The sequence below is a fragment of the Eleutherodactylus coqui genome, chromosome 10 (assembly GCF_035609145.1).
Source record: "Eleutherodactylus coqui strain aEleCoq1 chromosome 10, aEleCoq1.hap1, whole genome shotgun sequence".
NCBI lineage: Eukaryota > Metazoa > Chordata > Amphibia > Anura > Eleutherodactylidae > Eleutherodactylus > Eleutherodactylus coqui.
Genome location: NC_089846.1, coordinates 58548114 through 58572102, shown reverse-complemented (window position 1 = coordinate 58572102; position 23989 = coordinate 58548114). Strand labels below are relative to the sequence as shown.

At 42.9% G+C, this 23989-nt stretch overlaps 1 protein-coding gene across 1 annotated transcript in view; it reads left to right on the top strand.

Moving 5' to 3' along the window:
- Positions 1-23989, top strand: part of LOC136580492 (regulator of G-protein signaling 3-like) — a 77078-nt gene that overhangs the window by 15307 nt on the left and 37782 nt on the right. Inside the window, exon 2 of the mRNA XM_066581092.1 lies at positions 12130-12558. Coding sequence (XP_066437189.1) covers positions 12130-12558 — 429 coding nt within the window. The remainder of the gene's footprint in view (positions 1-12129; positions 12559-23989) is intronic.

The following is a 23989-nucleotide window of genomic DNA, read 5'->3' as shown; positions in this document are numbered from 1 at the left end:
CCCTGCGTCCCAGCTGTTTTATGTCCTCCTTTATCTCGGTGAGGTCAGCGACAATAGGGGACAGCGCATTTCTTATGAGTTCTCTCATGAATCCTCGAGAGACTCCTCCAGAGTCCTCCTCGTCTGAAGAGGACTCTCCCTCCCCAGCTTTGCTGTGTGAAGCTGCTGCCTCGTGCACCGGCGCCATTTTGGAAGCGGGGTGCGGGGAGCGGGAGCTGCGCTCCTTCAGGTAGCGCTGCATACCCGCTTGACTTTTCGCCGGTTTGGGAGTGCAGGGGGGTTCTCCAACCCTTTCCTTTGCAGCTTTCTTCATTTTGGGGGTCGTGGTCGGTGCAGCGGGACCTCCGTGGGCGCCGTTCAGAGGGAGCTCCGGACTTAAGCGGCCATCTTGCTCCGCGGCAGGCTCCGCCCCCGGTTGCACAAGATTTTTGACCTGCACACAACTGGGTCGGATTCCGCATGTGGGATCCCGCAGCGAAATCCGATCCTGTACACACACATACCTCTACCTCTACCTCTCCTGATTCTTCACATGGGTGGGTCGAATTCCTCATGCAGAATCTGACCCTGTGCCCAGCGGCATCCACGTGTACCTGGCCTGAAGTCTTTTTATCCGTGCTGTGGACGGTCCACACGCAAGCCGTTGGACATGTGCAGTCCAAATTATTATTTTTTTTTTAAATCGCTGCTTTTTCCGCAACCTTGACTTCATCGGAAGCCATCCATGTGGAATCTGCACAGACATGGAGCATGCTACGATTTCTCTTCCCGATCTATTTCCGCTTGTGAAGAGGAAATCCCATTTTGCTGTAGCATGCTATGGGCGGCATTTGCTGTTAATTGGGGCCATGTCACTTTTTTTTTTTTTAATTAAGTTGATGTTATGGGAGTGTGTCTTGAAGGCGGGGTATTCATAGAGCAAAAAGTTTGCAGAAATATTGAATAATGTTTATGGCTTCTTGATTTGACTTGTTTGAATGGGTCATAACCTTTTTTTAAAGGGAAAGTCCTATACAAGGCAGAAGATCATATAGGTGCACCCTGTGGACTTGGACCATCACCCATGTCCAGAACACATTTTCTGCTCTGTTGTCAGTGACTCAAATGAGCTGCATCACAAGAAGGGGAAGACACCTCTCATTTCAGGCTGCTATTCTGTTCATCCACCATGCTTTATACTGCAGCTGTTTGTCCAGATTGGCTTCTGTGTATACTAGAGAGCTATTTTATAGATTCTGCTTATATATTACATGGTGTGGCTTGGTAGTCTGTGCAGGGATGTTGGGTACTCTGCCGTCAGTCCATCCCCCTGCAGAACGTGGATGCTTGACTCAGATGGAAAGTAAAGGTTTCTTGAGGTCTGCAGCATTCCTTCCAGGGACCAGTGAATGTGATGCTTCTTTGTAGGCCTGGTCACGTGTCCGCAGCCCGTGATGATTTTATAGTGTCTTGCATGGTTGCTCTGTGATGAATACCTGATTTCTGGCCATATAAACCTCTAATTAGCAGCACTGGGCGCCCAGTCCACAATGAGTCCTCTCTATGGTTACTTTTAGGGTAAACAGAAGTAAAGGTTGGTCGGATTTTGTGAACTGTGAAAAGAACGTTTGATGAACTATCAAGAATTTTGGGTGGAGGAGCAGTTAACCCCTGAGTAGCCAGGAGTGTAGCTATAACTATAGCAGCTCATCCCTCTGCAGTGGAGTGATGTTACCCGTTACATTTAGGATACCCCTTCCTTCCATAAAGCTTCACGCAGTCGCGTGACTGTTGCAATAGTTGACGCAGGCCTTGGGCTCCTTCAACTGGAAATGAGATTTCCTATAGCTGCCATCCTCTGTTATTGCATCAGCCCTGTTCATATACCGTAGGTAGCAGTGCTGATCGTAGCTATAGATTAGGGAGTTGCTCTTCATGCAGCTTCCACATCTGAGTGAATGAACATTACAATTCATAGTGGTTTTCGCTGTATAGATCAACTAGGTATGCTGTACAAATCTGCCTGGTAATGTCCACGTCTGCAATGCGTGCAGGATGTAGATGCTGGGGTTGGGTGCCAAGGTAGGGGGTCACAGCAGCGACCAACCGGGTGCCACAGAGAGTGAGTGAAATACTGGCAGGCCGGATGTTCAGGATGGGAGGGCTCAAAGAGAGGGCCCTGTTACTATTGGGGGGGGCACGATTACTATTGCTGCCACTACTGGAGGCACTGTTGGTATTGTGTACACTACTGGAGGCACTATTACTATTGGGGTTGATGTTACTACTGGAACCACTATAGGGCCACTGTTACTGTTGGGGCCATTAGAATAATGGATGTAAAAATATATGTTGTGATAAGCTAGACCCCCTTTTACCTTGGCCAGTATGCTTTTTTTTTCTTTTAACAAAGAGGGCAACCCCAGCTATACAAGATGTGGACCCTTGGAGGTGATAGTCATAGTTATCAATCACAAAGCGCAATGTATTGGCCATCTACAGTGGTGCAAGGTGTGTCGTCATTGGACAGTTGAGCAATGGAAGAACGTTCTATGGAGTGAGAAATCCCGCTACTCCATCTTCACATCAGATGGCGGTACCTGGCCTCGGAGGATGGGATGTGCCAACTGTTAAGTTTGGTGGAGACTTCGTTATGGTCTGTGGATGTGTTACATGGCATGGTCTCAGTCCATTTGTTGTAGTGGCAAGAACCATGAACATGGACATTCTAGACCATGTGCTGACGACAATGTGGCAATATTCTGAAAACGGTCAGCAATAGCTCCAACAAGACAACACGCCCTGTCACAAAACCATTGGCTTGAGGATATGGAAATCTACTGAACATCTTTGGAACAAACTGGAATATTGGGTCAGGAAATATGAAGAGTGGCCATCTTCGAGAGAAATCACCAGATGTTTGCAGGGTGAATGGAGGGAAATTCTAGCTGAAATGTATCAGATGTTAGTAGAAAGTATGTCGCAAAGTATACGATGCCATTAGGGCCATAGGAGCCCCACTAAGTATTAACATGGAAATAAATACTACTTTTGATTTTTACTCAGGTGTCTAATTACTTTTAGTATGATGGTGAATAAGGCCTGCTCTGTACATGATGAAAGCTGCCCTTTAGTGGTGTAGAAAGTGTCCTCCAGGGGAGGGGCGGTAGCGACACACTGGACTCCAACCAACCGGTGAATTCATGGCAAACTTTATTCTTTTCAGTACAGCAAACCAACAGTGTCCTTCACCATAGCATAGGCACCACGCAGGGTGCTTCAATCCACACAAGCATAAAGTCAGTTTGCACCACACCAAGTGTGCAGAGGTCTCTCTCCTCAGGCTGTCAGGCCCTGACTTCCTGGAGCTGCAGCCTTTTATTCTCCAGTAATGAAGTCAGGGCCTACAGCTGCACTTCCACAGAACTAGGGTGAAGCTGTGGACTGGAGCGCCCCCTTGTCCAGACTAAAAGCCTGGGAGGGAGGTATACTCCATCCACAACTTCACCCTTTGCATCTCTACAGTGGACACATCCAGATAGTCTCCCCATATACAGTGTCATTCAACCAACTTCTTTTATGTCTACGGAGTCTTTACACTTGCCACGTCCTTAATATAATGAGTTTGTTCATGGCTGCTGGAGCTGATGTATCTAAGCCTGCCCCGTGTGATATGAGGTCTGTGCAGCCCTTTCATTTTATAGTACGGTTGATGTTGAGAAGCTGCAATTTCCTCCAATAAGATTCCACAGTTTAGGATCCACATCCTGTGTTCAGTCCCTTAGTAAATCCTTCACTTCTTTTGTACTTGATGTAGAGTAAGGCCGGGGTCACACAAACGTTTGTAAAAACGCTGCGATTTTATTTATATAGCGTTTCTGTGCGTGTTTGCCTGCGTTTTACTGCATTTTTTTAAGCAGTAAGGCCACTCGCGCACCGCTCGTTACCGCGACACAACGCTCCCATTGATTTTTAATGAGGCTTCTCATAGCTACGGTATTTGCGAGCGCTGTCTGTTCTATTTTTCAGCGTTTTTGAACGCATCTCATCACAATGATGGGGTGCGGTAAAAAGTGCTGTGACATGCGTTCTAAAACGCCGCTCGAAATCCTGGTAAAATGCTGTAGTTCCGAGTGTCGTTTAACCGAACGCATGTGTGAGAGGCCTAACAACGCAGGCAAGCGAGCTGATGATGTCACAACTTTTTTCTTTCTTTTCTACCCCCTCCCAATGGCATAGTAAGCTGCATTAAAAAAAAATTTTTAAAAAAGCAGTACTGCGTTTCTTTTTTTTGCGCAACACGTGCTTCAATGGGCAATGTAGTGCGTTAAATACGCGCCACAATGAGGAAAGTAGAACCTGCGATGTGTACTTTTTTTTTTTTTTTTGAGTCTCGCTCTCCCCTGCATTAAATACACTGTGCAAAAAAACACTACCATGAGAGGCCCCATTGCAGTGCATGGAGCCTTAGTGCCACCTACTACACGGTAAACCAACACTTGTGTGACAGTGGCCTCAGGCTGGGCTCACATAAGCGTATTTGAATTGTGTTTTATGTGCGTATACTACACGGTACATCGCAGCAATTCAAATACATTGATTTTCGCTGTTCCGTTCACACTAGCATTTATTCATTGCATATATTAAAGAATGCAGCATGTTCTATTTTACACATATTACGCCCGATAGTGCTATGGGTGCGTAAAAGATGCTGTACATATGCAATTACATTATGTATATGCAACATTTATATGCACCTTCACTAAGCGGCCAAGGGAAATTTTAAGAAATGAAACCAAGAACCCTGTGCGTGAGATATAACGCTATGCGCAGGCAAAAACGCTACAATACGCAGTGACACTCCGGGCCACACTGCGGTAAAGCTGCAGCAATTTACCACACCTTTAGGCCTCATGTCCACTGGACAATTCTAATTACAAAATACGCGCGGGTGTCCCGCACGCGGTTTCCACGGCCATAGGGATGCATTAGACACCCGCAGGTAAGTAAATACCTGCGGATGTTGTTTTTCCCTGCCGCACGGATCGCACATGCGGGAAATCACCCGCAGCATGCTCCATTTTCTGCGGGTCTTGCGCAGGCCTCCATTGAAGCCTATGGAAGCTGTCCGTATCCGCGGCACACCTGCAGCTGAACTTCTGCACTCCAGCGCGGGAGAGCAGGACTTAAAAAAAAAGAAAAAAAGTGCACGGCACCTGCGCGCGGCATGCTTCCGGCGTGATGAGCACATCTGCCGGGCCGAAGAAAGAAGATCTGGCCGCAACAGAGGGAAGATCCGCTGTGTCCGGACAAGTTAGAAAAATCAATTTTCAGGCCTCATGTCCGTGGGCAAGGAGGGACCCGCTGTGGGATTCTGCATGGAGAATCCACGCGGGCCTGAATTTCCTAGTGGACATGAGGCCTCAGGGTTGCTTGAAATAGCCTAGCATGAAATAGCCCCGAAGGCCACTGCACATGACCAGCTTGGATTCTGCATGCGGGATCCAACCCAGCTCATGGCCAAGGACCCTGTGTATGTGTTTGGGTCATTTACTTCTTTTCTGTACTGCGAATGGTCCGCGCAGCGAGCCGTCAGACATGTGCAGTATAGTTTTTTGGGTTTTTCTTCTTTCTAAACCCCTGATTCTCACGCGCCACCCCTAGGCGATGACTTGGGTATCCGTGACCTTTCCGCAAGAAGAGCCGCAGGTCGGACAGCTTCCATTGAGTTCAATGTAAGCCGTCCACATGGAGTCAGCTTAAAAATAAAGCATGCTGTGTGTTTTTTGGGGGGGTTTCCCTTTTGAGAGCGGAAAATCGCAGTTGTTTTCTGCTCATGTGCAGGAAAAAGCATTTTCCCATAGCATTTTATGGGTGGTATTTGCTGCAAAATCCTGAGGCCGATGCCCATTCCGGATTCTGCAGTGCGAATCATGCCATGTGCAGCGGCCTTCAGCGTGTGAACGACTGTGTACTTTACACAGAGTGATTGTTCAATATCGCGATCACTGAAATGTACACAGGCCAAATCTTGTTTGTCAACTAGTTTGGGGGGGTTGGGTACTTTGGCAGGGGATATTTAAAATTGCAACATACACCCTTTGGTTGCCAAATCCGTTGAATGCATACAAATCTGTGTGAGCGGTTTTCAAATTCTGTCTTTGTTGTGTTCCCTCATTGGACCAAAACCAGCCATAGACAAGAGCGGCGAGAGTTCTTTCAAAGACCAACAGAGACTGTTCAGTCAATGATCACGCGTACATAGTTGTGTTTTTAGGAACCAGTGAGTTTTAAGTGAGTTTAAGCCCGCTTTCACACGGGTGACAGCGATATCGCTGCGAGAAAATCGCTGTGTTTTCGCAATTTTGTGTCTCTACAAAGTCGGGCGACTTTGTGGTGCTCTTTTGGTGGGATTTTCGTGGGGCTTGAAAAATAAGCCCTACCTGCCTTAAAAAAAAAATACTTTGCCTAACAGGTGCTGTCTTCTCCGCCGCACTTCTCCTCTGCAGCTCCAGTACTTGTCTGTAGTCTTCAGCCAGCGCTTCCTGGTCAGGGGTTTCAAAAAAATACAACCCAAAGTATATTAACTCCTTACCCACCACCCATATGTTTTTTCATGTCGGCTGTTAAGGGGCTTTTTTCTACAGCGCCGTCTTTTAATGGCATTGCATTAGAAGCGTGGCGCAGGTCTCCTGTGCCAGGGAGAGCGGGTGCTCAGCTGTCAGATGACAGCCTGGCACTGGCTCTAACAGCAGAGACTTAAGAAACCTGGGATCCCTAGTATTTAACCCTTTACACGCTGTGCAAGTGCGACCTCAACATATAAAAAGCTGACAGAGGGAAGTGTCAGCCGTCAGACCCCCGCAATGTAATTGTGGCATCCCGATGTGTTGCTATTGAACACAGAGGCTTGAATATAACCTCCGTGTCTGCCAGCTACGGAGGTCTATGAGCCGCTGGCTGAGCTTCATAGGCTTTCTAATGCACTGCTATACTGAAGTATAGCAGTGTATTACAAAAATAGTAAAATGGAAAAAAAGGTTTGGTATTGTGTTAGCCAGTAGAAGAAACTTGGTTTTTCTCACTGAGAAGAATGGTAAAATATGATGATATTGAAGTCCCCTAGTGGGACAAAAATAAAAAGTTTAAAGTGTTAAAGTGTATTTTGTGTACAAAAATGGCAATACATAAAAAAAAGTCTAAACTTGGTATCACCAGGATTCTGCTGAATCGGAGAATAATCTTATCACATTATTTATTTTCCACACTGAATCCCGTAAAAATGAAATAGAAAAAACAACTATCAGAATTTCTTTTTTCCCTAATCCCACTAATTTAAATATAAATAAATTTACGTGTACTTGTATATTAATAGTAGTATTATATATTACATGTACTCAAAAATGATGCCATTAAAAAATACAACTTGTGCTGCAAAAAATTAAGCCCTAATAGTATTTTTGCAGAAAAGTTATAAAGTTATGGCTCCGGGAATCTGATGATGATTGGGGGGGGGGATTGGTTGGTTATATAGGGAAAACGGGCTTCGGCACTCAGGGGTTAAGGTGGCTTTTACATGGAACAACTCTCATTCGAATAATTACTCAATAGAGCTTAATTTCAGCTCACTCACGCATCAGGAATACGCCCATCTGAAGCGATGCATTGGTTTCTAATGATTTACAATGGTTTCATTCCCATCTGCCATGTTTTAACTGATGCGATGTTGAGAGGATAAACAAGCTATGATTTTTCCTATCTTTCGGCGTGCGGGGGGTGTTTTCTGTTTGTTTGTTTTGTTGTTTTTTTTTAATGTCCCATGTATTCCTATGGAGGCTTCTTTTTATCACATCGCAACGCTACAAACTTGAGATGCGCTTTTACCATTTCAAAGTTCCATTGACTTTTGGGACTAAAAAAATGTTATTGCACGATTTTATCGTGGGCAGCAGCGATGGAAGATTATTCTCCAAAACAAGCAGCACGGACACTCACAAATTGCAGCAAATAAAGATGCGATTTTTCTTGCGGCAAAATCGTGGTCGCCCCTGTGGAATTAGCCTTAAGGTACCTTTACATGGGCTGGTAGTCACCAGAATAATCCCTCCAATGAGCGTTGTCAGGTGACTGCTGTACCGTGTAGAGGTTCCTTTAAATCTGCAGTCTCTGTGTTTGATATGCAGTCTTTTTTAAGCTCGGGATAGGCTGACTGTATAGTTCTTCAATGGGATGACTGACGAACAAATCTCTACATCACTGATCTCACAAATCTCCAGTCTGAGACCCTCCATATGTATGTACTTGGTTAGACTGCAGCTTTTTATAAACTGCCAGCTTTAGATTAAAGGGAAGCTGTCATGACCTTCGAACCCCATAAACTACACTATAGGGCTCAAAGGTCAGGGAACGGGGAGTCAGGTGAGTGGTGTTTTATACTCGCGGGATGCAACAGAAATCTGCAGCTCAGCTGCTGCAGGTTTTAGAGGTGGAATCCAATGCGGATTTCTCCATGTGAACATGCCCTAAATATTGCAACCCATTAATACCACTGATGAATGACTGATGTTTATGGAGATGTGTGTGTTGGGGAACAGATTTCATAGGTTACTGGTCACAAAATCTGTTGGAAATGGGAAGATCGAACAATACCTCTGCAGCGCCACCTATTGGAAGGCAGCATTCCTGTACAGCTGTCTGCATGGTTATTCTGGCTTTGGTTCCCCATTCCCAGTCTTGTTATAATTCTTGTTTTAAAAAGGTCTAACATTGATTTGCATTAATGCTGCCTTCCAGTAGGTGGCGCTGCAGAGATATTGTTCCATCTTACATTTGCATATTTCCCAGAGGAGCATGGATGGCCTTATAAGTCTCCTTGCACACCACCTAGGTGCTCTCCTTTTAAGGAGAAACAATACCTTTCCTGAACCAAGATATGTTGCTGTTAAAAATGTTCCTGCCCTAGAGCGCCCCTAGTGGTGACCTAAACAATTATACTGTGTGTGTATATAATATAGCTAATGGGTGATTATATAACATTCAAATCACCTCCCTAATCCTACATAGATCCCCTTGTGGGGGATCGGAACAGATGGGCACACGTGAATGAGGCTTGTGCGCTCAGTATCCTGTATCTAGTTCACCGCTTTTCCTTGCTTGGACAACTTTTGGTAGGTACAAACCTTCCGATTTGCAGATGCTCTGACCCAGTCGTTGACACATCACAATTTGGCCCTTATTACAGTTGCTTAGATTCTTGCACTTGCCTATTTTCTCTCTGCCTCTAACATATAATCAATGTTATTCAGTTTTTAATGTTCTGGCTGGTCAGTATGTATGGATAGTTTAGAGAATTTTGTATTTATATCTAAAAGCCGAAACCATTTTGCAACGCACATATTTTTTTTTTCTTTCTTTTTTGGACAATCCATTATTGTATTGCACTTTTTTGAGTTTTTTTTTTTTTTTAGATTTTAATTTATATTTACTAACTTTTTTCTATGTAGCAGCTGCACCTCACTAAATAACCAAATGACAAACCTAATATGTAACGTACTGTATATAAAGACCGCTTATAAAGGTCTAAATGTTTTAACGCTAACGTGTGGGGGGGAAAGTTCTCAATAACTTGGTCAACGAGAAAACCTGAAGGATTGTTGAATGTGCAGAGAATTCTATTCTGCCTCTTTCAATACTTGGAATTTCCGTTGTTTGCACATGATCTTTGACCAACCAATGGTTGCTATAACTGAAAAAAACAACATGGTCAACCCACGGGTGGGGTAACCTCAAGAGCAGCATGGGCGTTCTGTTGGGTTGGTAACTTCAAAAGCAGCGCGTTCAATCCATTGGAAAGGGTGTAACTGCAAATACAGCATGGTCGATCTGTTGAGTGGGGTAGCCTCGAGCAGCATGAGCATTTTGTTGGATGGGGTAACCTCAATAGCAGCACAGTCAGTCCGTTGAGTGGGATAATTCCAAAAGCAACATGGTTGATTCGTTGGGTGGGGTAGGCCAAAAACAATATGGGTTACCTAGCCTACCATGTTTTTAGATAACCTTGCCTGCAGGCAAAATGTTACTATGATAAAGCCTTTCATGTAGCTGCCTTGCAACAGAGTTCTAGAATAATCTTCAGTAGCCTCACTCTTCGAATGATAGTTACCCCACATAGGTGCCACTGTGGAAGATGATGTTTCTATCACTCAATTGCACCGCTTTTTCTCAAAAAACATTGCATGGCCTATAAAAAATTTATGAAAACTCCCTACACCATTGTGGTGCTTTCTACGAGGAGTAACATTACTCCCCACCAGACTTGTGGGACTACTTCTTAAGGATTCGGTATCTTCAGGATTTTCAAAGTGTCCATGTCAGACTGAAGGAATTTATTTATGGTGTAGCTTCTATAAGCCTTAAAACCAGGACCGTTGAATGTATGCAGTCCTATTGGTTCAGGCTCCAGCTGAGCTTACGGTTTACATGTACACGATCGCTAAAGGGTCAATATCACTGGATGCCAATCAAGTAGCCAGTAGTTTGACTGCAGGTAGAGGCATAAGGCAGGTGCTTATGATGACCAAATATGCCTGTAAACCACTGAAATAAAGCCTGTGTTTTAACCCTTTTCATTGATTTATCTACACTGAATAACCAGGACTTGACTCAGAATTTGTATTCTCCTACTTGTAACTGCAGCACATTTCCTTAAACACTGCTGTTATGCACCTGTCGTCACACCTGTCCGGAGTTCTTTCAGGTAACGCAGCTCTTCTGCAGGCTTCTTTTTGTGTTTTTGTTTGAATTGTTCTATGCCTTCTTTAAATACCTTTTGTACACAGTACACATCTGCCATCATACATGTCTTTAGGCATTCAAAGTGATCTGCCAAAATTAGTATCCTAGACATACACGTGGTGGAGGTTAGATGTCTGTGGTGTGCACCAATAACCGCCTGGCGAGACTAAAAGTAACATAAACCAGTATCCCTTACCCACTTAAGAGAAGCTCTACTTAGATGCTACCTATAATTTTCTATTTTGAAATGTCATGGTCTTTAATGGATCGATTTAAACAACCGGAGATGAAAACAGATGATACAGTCTTAACCCTTTCCAATCCACTGTCTGACGTCTGAAGACATTCTGATTGAAGGCTGTACAGCTCTGATGTCAGAAGACGTTCAGCAGGGTATTTTTACTGTATATTGCTGGCTGCTCTGTTGTCGTGGGGCCTCTCCAGCATGTCCCATACCGCAGTATTGGCTCTAGCCAGCAGATGGCGCCATTGTATAATGGCAGAAAGAGAAAGCCTCCTAGGAAACCCTGAATCCAAAATTGGATTGCAATGGGTTAATACTCACCTATAGATTTTAGTTGTTAATAAATTGAATACTAAACAATTGATTTCTGATACAAAAACCTAGAAAATATAGTGTCGGAATGATGTATAACTCTTACTATCATGGGCATTTTTCTCGCTTTATTTCTGCCTAGGGAAAGCAGCCTACACAAACGGGCTACATGAGCGGGACAATTTGTGTATAATTTTTGGAAAGATTTTGCAATGTTTCTTGAATGTTCTACTCGGGAACAAGACATAAAGGATACCTGTGATTGTATACATTGTATGATACCATATTGTTTAGATATTTTAAAAAATGTAATAAAAGAGTTTATTAAAAAAAAAAGGACTCTAGTTTCATTGATCCTTTTGCAAAACCCAAGACCCAAAAGCTACAAATTCCCCCTACAGTCCTCCAGTGTCGAAACCTTGTCCAAAAAATGAATCCAAATGGGAGTGGATGTGTTTTTCCAAATTAGAGTAGTATACTGATAGTAAATTTGAGGGCTTAAGTCGAAAGTTAACCAAATCTATCTTTATTTTATGGGTCAATTTGAAGAACAGGCCAAGGATCCAATTTTGTGGTGGAACCTTAGAACTAAGTCAGACAGTGGAAAACCACATGTCTGGGAACTTCTTCATAAGATAGAGAACTCTATTTAAGAGGGTCCAAGGATGTTTGTAGGTGATGCTTCAGTCTGTGTATAGCCTCGCAATTGGGTCATAGATTATAAACAAGGACCCATAGCTGTTCATCTCGATTCACCACTAGAGACAGAATTTTAATACCACGTTTTCTCTCTTTCACAGATGCTTCACGTATTTAACCCACTGCGAAAGTCTGGCAGTGACACCTGTCTCTCTCCCGATAATCCTCAACACTGGAAGCGTGTAGCTATCAGAAGACCACCACCTCCTAATGTTCCTGACCCTTCATCCCACAATGCTCCATCCTTGCCTGTCCCGGTAGTGAGGGTGGAACGTTCATTCAGTGCTGGTAACTTAGTTTGTGACAGTGATGAAGACGACGGGGCAGATGGCAGAACTCTGGGGGTCCCAGGATCTATGTGGAGGACACGGAGTGAGTCTCATTTGGACTCTGGAGGTGGGGTGGAGGCCATTGGGGAAAAGGAGAAGTCTAGCAGTGGATGGAGCTTGCCGTCACCAAAGACACTAAGGAAGAAAAGAAGAGCTGCAAAAGTCTCAGCAGCAAAACAGAATCTCTTGTCGTTTTTTAAGGTAAGTTGAGCAGAAAGAAGACATTTTTAGCCAACTGCTTTAATGCCAAACTCTTTTTGATCTTGTAAAGTTAAAAGAACTTGTCCAGCAGCTCCTGTGATGGCATCAGTCTAGACCTTGAGGTCCTACCACAGCGGCAGAAGCTCAGACTCATTGTTTCAGATGGTCTTTACTTATACTATAAGTCAGATGAGAAGCGGCCCTACCTCATGATATCACACATGTCCAATTTTGTACCCTAGATGGAAATATAGTAGCCCCAACCTAAATCAATAGCTAACATTGACAGAAACCATGTAGATAAAAGGAAGAATTTGGATGTCTGTATACCATTACTGTACATGTATTCAGGCAGGAAAGAAACTCGGCAATGTTTTGGCTGAAGCATGAGCTCTCATATTTGAGCTGAAATGTGGCTGGGTGTTTCTTACCTAAATATATAAGTAATGGTATTTGACATCATGGTCTGCATGATTTGATGGATGGATGAGAGTTGATCTATCAGTAAAGACTGTTGGATTCATATGAGTGTCGGTCATTTGTGCTTTTTCCAACCCAATTGATTGACCCTTACTTTATAGGTTACCACACTGGCACAGACCAGTGATTAGTAGGACTAGGTTCACACCACTGGCGAAAATTGCGTTAGATGACTGTTCAAAGCACATATTTGTTCAGTTATCGGTGTCAACTGAACCTGTGCTTCGAGAGGTGCTGTTCTTTCTCGTGGAGATCATTTGGGTTGGGCCGGATACAATTTCCTGTACAGCCAGGTTGCGGTGTGCAAGGAAAAATTAAAAGGGGATATGGTGATACATCAGTGCTAAGTTCCCCTTACTCTCCAGATCAGTGAGGGACCCAGAAGTTCTATCCTCACCAATCATAAAGTATCCTAGCTATATGACACCACTTTATGAGATCCCGTTCAAGATCCTTGACACATTAGCTGGGCCAAAACTGAGATGCCCATCTATTTATTGCAATTTTTGGAAGTTCTTGCTCTTTGTCAGTAAACATTATGGTTCTGGTTAACTGTATGAGATGCCATGTGTACTGATTCTAAGAAGGGAAGGTTTCTATTTGGTGAGATCCAATGCTTCCTGGCTCTTCTCGAAAAGAAGAAAAATTCCTACTGGAGTTGATCAAAGAAAAGTAAGGACAATGGCAATGGGAACATAGACTAAGGCTACTCGTACACATAAGAAAGCTGTCTATCTCAACACTCTAATCCACATACATGTTCTCATCACAGAAGGGGGGGGAAAGCTGCTGCCAGACCGGCTTTTCTCCAGGAGTATAAATAGATCAGGTAATTGAAATCCAAATGCCCAATTCTTATCTCCTCTGCCATCCGTTGGCCACCATACACATTAGATTTTGACATCTAATATTTATGGGCAGAAGACCTGCACAGTGATTTAAGTACGCGAGATATGATTCTGCTCATCCATCACAGGCCAAGGTGCTTCAGATAAGAGTTCTGTTTCACTAAAGGTCTTCTGAGAAACCAGTTATAGACTATGTTGACATGTAGCAGAAATGGTGTGGATTTTGGTGTAGATCTGCAGATTATCTCGCCCTTTTCAATAGAAAAGGTGCAGTCTGCTGTGGATCTTCACCAAAGCCAAAAGTGGATCCGGCAGTTAGCGTTCTAAGGGCTTATTGACATGGGAGATATTCCCGCCTGGTTGCGATATGGATGGAACTTGCACAGGGAAAAAACATTTGTTTGAATGGGTTCATGCACATGAGCGATTCTTTATATTTTTTTATTTTTCCACTCCACCTATGGTCAGTTTAAAAAATCACTGCATGACCTATTTTTGTGCAAGACTAACATTAGAATAGAATATGTAATGCACCGTGTTTCACATAGTGGACAGCACATGGATCGAGTGTCTTGTGTGATGAGAGTTGGGCATGAGAATCTTGGGCACAACTCGCATCACCCCTGTAAATGTGCCCTTCTTTAGATTTCCCACGCCTCTTTGAGTCCATTTCTGGCTTTGGCTAACAAACTGTATTAAAAACTGCAGCGTTTTTTCCCAAAACACCTGTATCTGTGTGAGCATGACTACCATGTTTTCTGCTTTCTGAAGGTACCAGTATGTGTTTTTTTTTTTTTTTGTTCCCCCCCCCCCCCCCATCCCCCTTCCCCGACAGACAGTGGGAGCTACACTGTCTGTTGGGGGGGAACAGAAAACAAAAACCGCACAGGTTGAAAAAAGTTACAGGCTCATTAATCCAACCTCTTTTTAATTATACGTCATTATTTGCTAGATTACATATAACCCTCAATGTCCTTTATAAATGCTGACGTAGTACCTGCTATCTCTTGGGTGAAAGTGTTCGCCAGTTTGACTACTATAACTGTAAAGAACCCTTTCCCTGCAGATTTCTCTTCCAGATATAAAGAACGTCCTTTTGTACCATCCTTGGGAAACCTAAATCCTTTCCAACTTGTATTTAACATAAATTATATTTATACATGTAGATTAGATTGCCTCTAAGAAGTCTATCTTACAGGCTGAACAAGCCCAATTTTTCTAGCCTCTCATTATGAGACCACACACCCGCACAAACATGCACTTTTTTTTTCTTCATGTTAAAAAAACCATAACTTTTATTTTTACCTAGAAATGGCTATGGGATGGCCTGTTTTTGATGGGACAAGATGCTTTTTTTTCAATGGTACCATATCATGTACTGCAAAACTTAAAAAAAAATTTTAAGTGGCATGAAATGTGGAAAAAATGCAACTGCACTATTCTGGTAAGTCTTGTTTGTACAGCGCTGTTATAACTTTATTTGGTATGTTAATACTAATACGAAGGTAATAAAGGTTATATATATATTATATTTCTGTTGATGCAGCTGTGGAAAGACTTGTTTCTTGCGGTTTGACCTGTGGTTTCTATTGGTATGGTTTTGGATTACATAAAACTTTTGATCACCTTTTTATTACATTTATTCTGGCACAGTTTTTTTTTTTTCTGATGACATTCATTTTGTGGGAAAAATAATGCATTATCTTAATAGATCTTTTACGGACTTGTCTATACCAAATATGGGGGATTTTGTTTTTGATTCATTTCTTGTAATGATAAATATGGGGGGGGACAAAGGGTTGCGGGTTTTTTTTGTTTGTTTTTTTTTAAATCTTGTTATAACTTCTTTTTTCTATTTTTTTTTTTTTGCTCTGCAAGCGGAACTTAAACTTTTAGTTCATTTTATTGCTTGTACAATGTACTGCAATACTTCAGTATTTTGTATTTCTGCAGTCATCTTATTAAGCCATTCCACATGTATTTCTTAAAAGGATGAAATGACAGCCCTGGGAGCCTTAACAAGACCACAGGCTGTTGTGACACTCAAATGGCACCCCACGGTTTCATTACGGGGAGCCATTCAGGACATTTAAATGCTAATCGGGACATTTAAATGTCGCTATCGGAATTGACAGTAGCATTTAGCTAAACAGAAGCAATCCGGATTCTGTGGACGAGTGTCAGCTGTCTGACAGCCTGCTCCTTAATCCACACGTATATCTGCCATACATGTACAGTGGATGTCGCAAAAGAGTTAAAGGGAACAGGTCACCACTTTTTTACTACCAAAAATGGCAATACTGCTGTATTAGGTGTGTATACGACATGTTGGCAACCTTTTTTTGATGATTTGGTATTTTTGTAGTCCAGTAGCTTTCTGTTTTCATATAATCGCCATCTGAACACTCCCCGCCAGGTAGGCAAATCTGGCATGTTTGATTCCAGTGTGTTGGTCCAGGGTATTCATGATTGCCACAAACAACCACTCCTCAGCTTGATTTGATGGTGCTCCTTAGAGATGAGTGAGCCTATTCGGCCACGCCCCTTTTTCTCTCTCCCTCTCCCCCCCACTCCCCGCTGCAACCCCCCACTCACCCACGGCGCCCCCCGAATCTTTTTACCCGAGTACAGAAGTACTCGAAAATCGCGGTGCTCGATCGAGTAATTACTCAAAACGCATATACTCGCTGCTCTCTAGTGCTCATCTCTCATGTGTGAGCTGTGCTGCAGAAGCAGATGTGGACCCCAGCAGACTTCAGCGTTCTATTGTTCATGCGCAAAAAAACTGAAGAAAACGGCGAGGATCTACAGTTGAAAAATCTTCACACTGATATTTGCAAACTAGCATACCTGGCTGGAAATGTATGGACAGTGAGGTGAAGGAGTTGTCCTGTTGTAAACCACTGATAGTCTATCCTGCAGATGGGCCATCAATAGTAGATCAGCAGGGCTATGCCACCAAGGTTCCCTACTGATTAGCTGTTCACTGGGCCGATATGTTCCTACATTGAGCTGACTTCTGCAGGAAGCAGATGGCTCCGTTCTTATTGTAGTGGTCAGGGTTGGTATTACATGCAAAGATCTCATTCACTTCAATGGGAACTTTACATGTAATACCAAGCCTGGCCACTGCAGTGAGAATGGAGCTGTCTTCTTCCTACAGAAATCAGTTCAATACACAACGCAGCGGCCTAGAAGACAGCTGATCGGTGGGGATCCCGGGTGGCATACCCCTGCTGATCTTCTGTTGATGATCTATCCTGCAGATATGACATCAATAGTTTGTAACTAGACAAAACCCTTAATACAGCGGTATTGCTATTTTTGGTAGTAAAATTTGGTGAGAAATAAACTTGCTGTCCACCTCTGAACCCTTTTCAGCTCTCCTTCATCATTTTTACATAACCTGTAGGACCTATAGGTTTTTATGTGGTGTTTCTGTAGGAAATGGCCCTTTTTGTGTATTTGAATAAAAAGAACAGGGACAGCTAATTTTAAAAACAGCTAAAAATGGATTCCCATAATTATTGGAGACTTTTCAGCTCCACAGGGCTGGAAACGATGTAGGGTGTGGTGATTAAATGCTTAGTTTAACCGCAATCCTTCTGGTTGTTTTGCAAGATTGTTTTGTAAGAGAAGGAAGGAGGAAGAAATGTTGGTGCAAAGCTTAAAAGAAATACAAATACGAGTGGGGTGTACCAGGCTCATATCTAGGAGGGCCTTTTTACACGGGCCAAGAAATCGTTCAGATTTCTGTAATCAGCAAGAATCTGAAAGATTATCATTCAGTTTCTGCAGGCATAAAAATGACAGATCAGCCTTTGTAAACAGGCAGACGTTCATCTATGAAGAACTGCCTGTTTACTATGGATGGAGGTGGGCGGGCAGGGGATCGTTCCGCCTCCATTCACTAATGAATTCAGAAAGAGGATAGGAAGAATCCAATGGCTGGATGTTCTTAAAGGGGTTGTCCCGCGCTGAAACGTTTTTGTTTTTTTTTCAACAGCCCCCCCGTTCGGCGCGAGACAAACCCGATGCAGGGACTTTAAAAAAAAAAAGCACAGCGCTTACCTGAATCCCCGCGCTCCGGTGACTTCTTACTTACCCGGTGAAGATGGCCGCCGGGATCTTCTCCCTCGGTGGACCGCAGGGCTTCTGTGCGGTCCATTGCCGATTCCAGCCTCCTGATTGGCTGGAATCGGCACGTGACGGGGCGGAGCTACACGGAGCCGCTCTCCGGCACGAGCGGCCCCATTGAGAAAAGAAGAAGACCGGACTGCGCAAGCGCGTCTAATCCGGCGATTAGACGCTGAAAATTAGACGGCACCATGGAGACGAGGACGCTAGCAACGGAACAGGTAAGTGAATAATTTCTGATAACTTCTGTATGGCTCATAATTAATGCACAATGTACATTACAAAGTGCATTAATATGGCCATACAGAAGTGTATAACCCCACTTGCTTTCGCGGGACAACCCCTTTAAGGACAGAAATGTCCAAGAAGGTTGGGAAATATTGCCAAATTAGATTCTCAAAGCACAATCGTTTACAATGCCTAAATGAAGGAAGAATGGGAAGCACTTAAAGAGACCAGGATGGATGAACACAGAACTTGCACACATGTTAAAAAGGAAGAAAAATATGTTTATCAAATGGAAAGAACGGGGAAATATCTAAAGAAGAATTTTATTGCGGTCTGCAGAAACTGTAGGTCAAGTGTCAGAAAAGCTAATAATGAATTGAGGTTTGCAACAGAGGCCAAAAGCAATAAAAAAGGATTTTGGGGGTATGTCAAAAGCAAAAGAAAGGTCAAAGATGCTATTGGATGCTTACAAGATGAAAATGGTGAGTTGGTTAAGAATGTTGTTGAGAAGGCTGAACTTTTAAATTCCTATTTTGTATCTGTTTTCTTTCAGAAAGCAGATGGAACATCAACTGATCTTCCCTGTGCTATTGGGGGAATAAAAAATGTGAGGGATGGTGAGGGAACACTTAAGTAACTTAAATGAATTCAAGTCTCAAGGTCCCGATGAATAGCATCCTAGGATACTAAAGGCAGCAGGGGAGGTAAGAAGATTGGAAAAGGGCAAATGTTGTTCCTATCTTTAAAAAAAGGAAGAGGGTGGATCCAGGAAACTACAGGCATGTGAGTCTGACTTCTATACCGGGAAAGATCTTTGAATAAATTATTAAACAGCATGTATGCAAGTACATGGAGAAAAATGGAGTAATTAACCAGAGCCAGCATGGGTTTGTGACAAACAAGTCATGCCAGACAAATTTAATTTCATTCTATGACAGAATCACCGACTGGGTTGATCAGGGAAATGCGGTGAATATAGTATAACTTGACTTTGTTAAAGCATTTGACAAAGTATCTCATACCATACTTATTGAAAAAATGACCAAATATGGAATGGGAAAGACAACTGTTAGGTGGATTCACAACTGGTTGACTAATCGTTCTCAAAGAGTGGTCATAAATGGCTGCACATCCAAGTGGAAGAATGTATCAAGTGGGGTACCACAAGGCTCTGTCCTAGGCCCAGTGCTGTTCAACACTTTTATAAATAACCTGGAGGAGAAAATTTAAGGGAAACTGATCAAATTTGCCGACGGCACAAAGATGAGAAGGATTGCTAACACTAGAGGAGAGAGCGAGAGAAGGGGGGTGGTATTAAAAAAAAATCTTAAATCTTAAACAGTGGACGGCAACTAACAGAATGGTATTTAATAGAGATGAGCGAGCACCAAAATGCTCGAGTGCTCGTTAGTCGAGTCGAACTTTCAGTGATGCTCGAGAGTTTGTTTCGAGTAACGAACCTAATTGAAGTCAATGGGCGACTCGAGCATTTTTGTATATCGCCGATGCTCGCTAAGGTTTTCATTTGTTAAACTCTGCAAAACCCAAGAAAGTGATGGAAACGACACAGAAATGGATAGGGCAGGCGAGGAGCAACATGCAGGGCTGCATTTCGGGCTCTGAGTAGTATTCAGCAGCCGGGGATTTAAAATCCCCGCCTGCTGAATGAGCTGCCTCTGATTGGTCACAACCTCACCAATCAGAGGCAGCTCTCACTCACCCATTCACCTAAAAAAAGTTACTGGCTGATTAACTATTGGTGGGTGTAAAGACAGAAATAAGTCTTTCAACATCTAGCCAATATCTTTGCAGGTTGGTGTGCGCTTGTTCAACATGTGCCACCCACCAAACGCTTATTGGCTCCCATCTTTTTTTGGAATATTTTGCCCTCCCACTAGACACTCAGACGAGAGGTCAAAGCACCGACTATTCAGTTGAGCTAGCGACAGACCGCAGTAGCAAATGTTCACTTGAAAAATGAGCATGCGTTGGGGAGGGATTGAAATTTTAAATACACGCCACCATAGAAGCTCACGCCCCCTAGCTAATTGCCCTATGATATTCTGGCCTATGTAAATGCTCCCAACAATTAATTTGGGGATTGTGAAATTGAAGAAAAGAACAACAATCTCTCTATTTGAAGCTAATAAACAGTCGTTTATACTCTTTAGAGACTATTTTGTGTGACTGTTTAGACGATAGTTGTCCCATTTAAGGCCCCTCTAGGTCCCTTTTTTTGGTTCACCCTGTTAGGATTTGGGACAGACATTAAACAGATGATATGGCAGTAGCATTAAGCAGTCTAATTATGTTCACAGTGCTACATATATGTACATGCAGATGTATAGGGTGTGTATATTTAGAAAACTTTTTTTTTTGCTCGGCATTGCAGCAGATCCCCGTCCTTTTCTCTCCTACAAGTCTGCATCAACGTGTTCATCTCTATGGAGTAATGTTTACGCTTTCAGTTCACTAATGAATACAAACCATAGAACATAACAGACCGGTAATCCATGTGTTGTGTACTGTCACATTTCATTTAACTCACTATTAGCATTTGCCAAATCTTAGCACCATCAGTTCCCTCCACGCTGGCATGAACCATCTTTACAGACTCCTTGCATCTGTTGCTACGGTAACTGGTGGGAGAGGAGGTGGGCATAAAGCCCTGTGTATGCCGTCCAAATTGTATTTTCATTATATGGGATTCTATAGCTCATAGAAAGGCTAGATTTTAAAGGGACTGTAATATGTCACAAAGTTGGCCATACACCTTGGTCTCTGACCATATTCCCGACCACACATGACTGGCAAGGCAGCCGCATATATCCATGTTCTTGCATTTCTTTTGTAGTATTACAAGAGATGTACATACAGGATTAACATGCAGCGGTCAATACTTTTTTGCAATTTACATCTTGCACCAATTTAGTGTCAGAGCTGAGATTTTGAGGACTGGCATTGTATAGGCACTGTCTACATGGCGTCTCATGGTATGGACATTCCATGATAGCCATTGATATCTGTGAAAGAGCCACATATAAACTGTACCTATAGAGTGTAAGGGCTAGTTCACACAAGCGTAATTTTGTCGCAAAGTTTGCACGTCAAAATGGCATCTATTAGAATTAATGTATTCCTTCCGATTAATCTTTTTTTTTTTTTTCTTTGACGTGCCTAAAAAAAAAATTGCGCCATAAATGATAAAACATAGGTGCATTATTTCTATCCCCGACTTTCTTTCTTCTGATGGCACAATGCAGGAGGCTCCATAGACTTCTATGGGAGCCGCCAAAAAAAAGGAGGCAAAGGGAGTTTAACAGTGACTAGCGCTGTTAAACAATGACAGGTGCCTCTAGTGATTTAAGTAGTTCTGCTGAATGAAGGATTGGCAGGCTGCAGCACAGGTTGACTGCAAGACGCCGCAGCCAGCCGTGGAAAATCACGAGAAACAGCCATGACTTGGCCGTGCCTATTCTTCAATCATGCAATTATTTTTTTTTTTTTATTATTATTTATTTTAATGCTGTGATAGCCAAAATGATGCTCATGTGAAGGAGGCCTAAGGCCACCTTCACACAGGAAATTCCGCAGCATTTACAGCACAAGCTATGTGGAGGAGATTTTAGAAATCTTCACACAGTGCAGAAATTTTCCGCAATGAATCTGCAGCACTTAAATTAAAATTAATCCGCAGCATTGTCAGTGATAATCGAGTTGAATAATTGTCTGTCTTTTTTTTGTAAATTATCTATATAAAAATGATAAAGTTTGCAACATGCATCACATCACAAAGTATAAAGATTGCAAGTTACATCACATCATCTGTATATAAAGGTTACAGCTTCTGTCACATCACTGGAAGGTAGCATCATCAGACTTGTATAACAAAAGCCAGAGAGGCCCACTTTCACACGGCACCAAGACATAGAAATTATCTTCAGGAAACACTATTGATGAGTAGGGTGTCCCCTCACTTGTCTGAATGACATCCTATTCTGTCATGAGACAGAAAAACAAACCTATTATGTGCAAACTTAATCTAATCATACAGCTACATTTTATTATACAACCATAAATGCTAATCCTCCTCCCAGATGGACAATACTTTGTGTCCAGTCTTTATCTAAAACATACACAGCTGATCCTCCTCCCAGACACACGATAACATGACTCTTCATTGTATGCTAACGTACTCTTAAGACATACACGTTATTATACAACCATAAATAGGCGATGACGCGGGAAAAAGCTGGAGTTAAAAAAAAAAAAAAAAATCTGTACTATGCATGTCTGTCGGCGAGCCGTGTGGACCATCTGCAGTACAAATGAAAATGAAAGCAACCAGGTACACGTAGGTGACGCTGTTCCCAGGGCCGGACTTCGTATGCGAAATCTGCCTCTGCCACGTGCAGGAGGCCTTAGTTGGAGCAACCGAGTTGTACTCCACTCTGATTTGCTTTACAGTGCACCACCTGTTCATCAGAATGATTCTTGACATCCCCCTTTATCCTTTATGGTGATGAGTTGTTTCCGTCCACAGGATCCCCTTTTGCTGGATGTTTCTCTCCGATCACACCATTCTCTGTATACTCTCCACACTATTACATGAGAAAACCCCACAGGATTAGCAGTGAAATCCTGGCCCCGGCTAGTCTAGCACTGATGACCAGGCCTCATTGGTAGTCACTTAGATTACAGGATTTTCCCATCTAATGAGGGTTCACACTGAAACTGATCCACAGAATACTTGTCTGGTGATTTTATGCTGCACTCCGAGTTCACAGATCTAGTTTCTATACAGGGAAGCGCCAATTGTGAAAAGACCACGGTCTCTAATAAAGGAGCCATTCGGTGTATGACCTAACAGACTATGGCAAGGACTTGCCCAGAAAGGAACATGGCTCTAAGGAGACCTCATTAAGGCATACGGCACTTAAGAATTTGCTGGGTTCATGATGATAGCTGCAAGTTGTGATCTGCTTTCTATTATTTTGCTACCTTGTTAAAAGGGAATGTTAAAAATAGGCTTCTACCAAACAAAAGGGAGAGGGGAGGTCAAAGACTAACAAATAGGACACACACGCAGATTATACAGTATTCTGCGTGTAAAGTATGTATCAGATTTTTTTCTGTTTAATTCTTTAGGGCAGAGATCAAAAGTGAGCAGAACAAGGGTACAAGCGGACAAAACTAGTATATAGACAGTGTAGGATTATATGAAGAGGATGTTTAGGGTCTGTATTATCTGACCCATTATTTCCTGCCCCCCCCCCCCCTCCAGTTGTGCAACAGCGTTCATAACACAGCTGCTTTCCCATGACCTCTGACTTTTTTAACCCTTTTATTGCCAGACCTGTAGAAAACCTATTGACTGATAGGCAGGAGGGATTGGAAACCAACACAACTGAAGTATAGGAGCTACACAAGGTTTAGGAATCTGCTGCAATGACTACTGAAGATAGGCGGACCTGGTAAGGGCAGTTTAGACAGACTTTTTGGACGGTGCTGATCTTGTCCATAGGTTTGTGTTTTGGGCTATGGCGAACGTGTTCTGTGCTATGAGCCCCCATAAACTTAGCAGTCTGTTATGCTGCCACATACACACTATGTCGTTGCCCCTTCCTGCTTAAATCACCATGTAGATCAGCAGCCCTGCTCTTTGCGCTCTATACCAGTTTGGACAGTCAGAACCTTCCTAATATAGCAATGCCACACAGTCCTATTGCACCTATCCC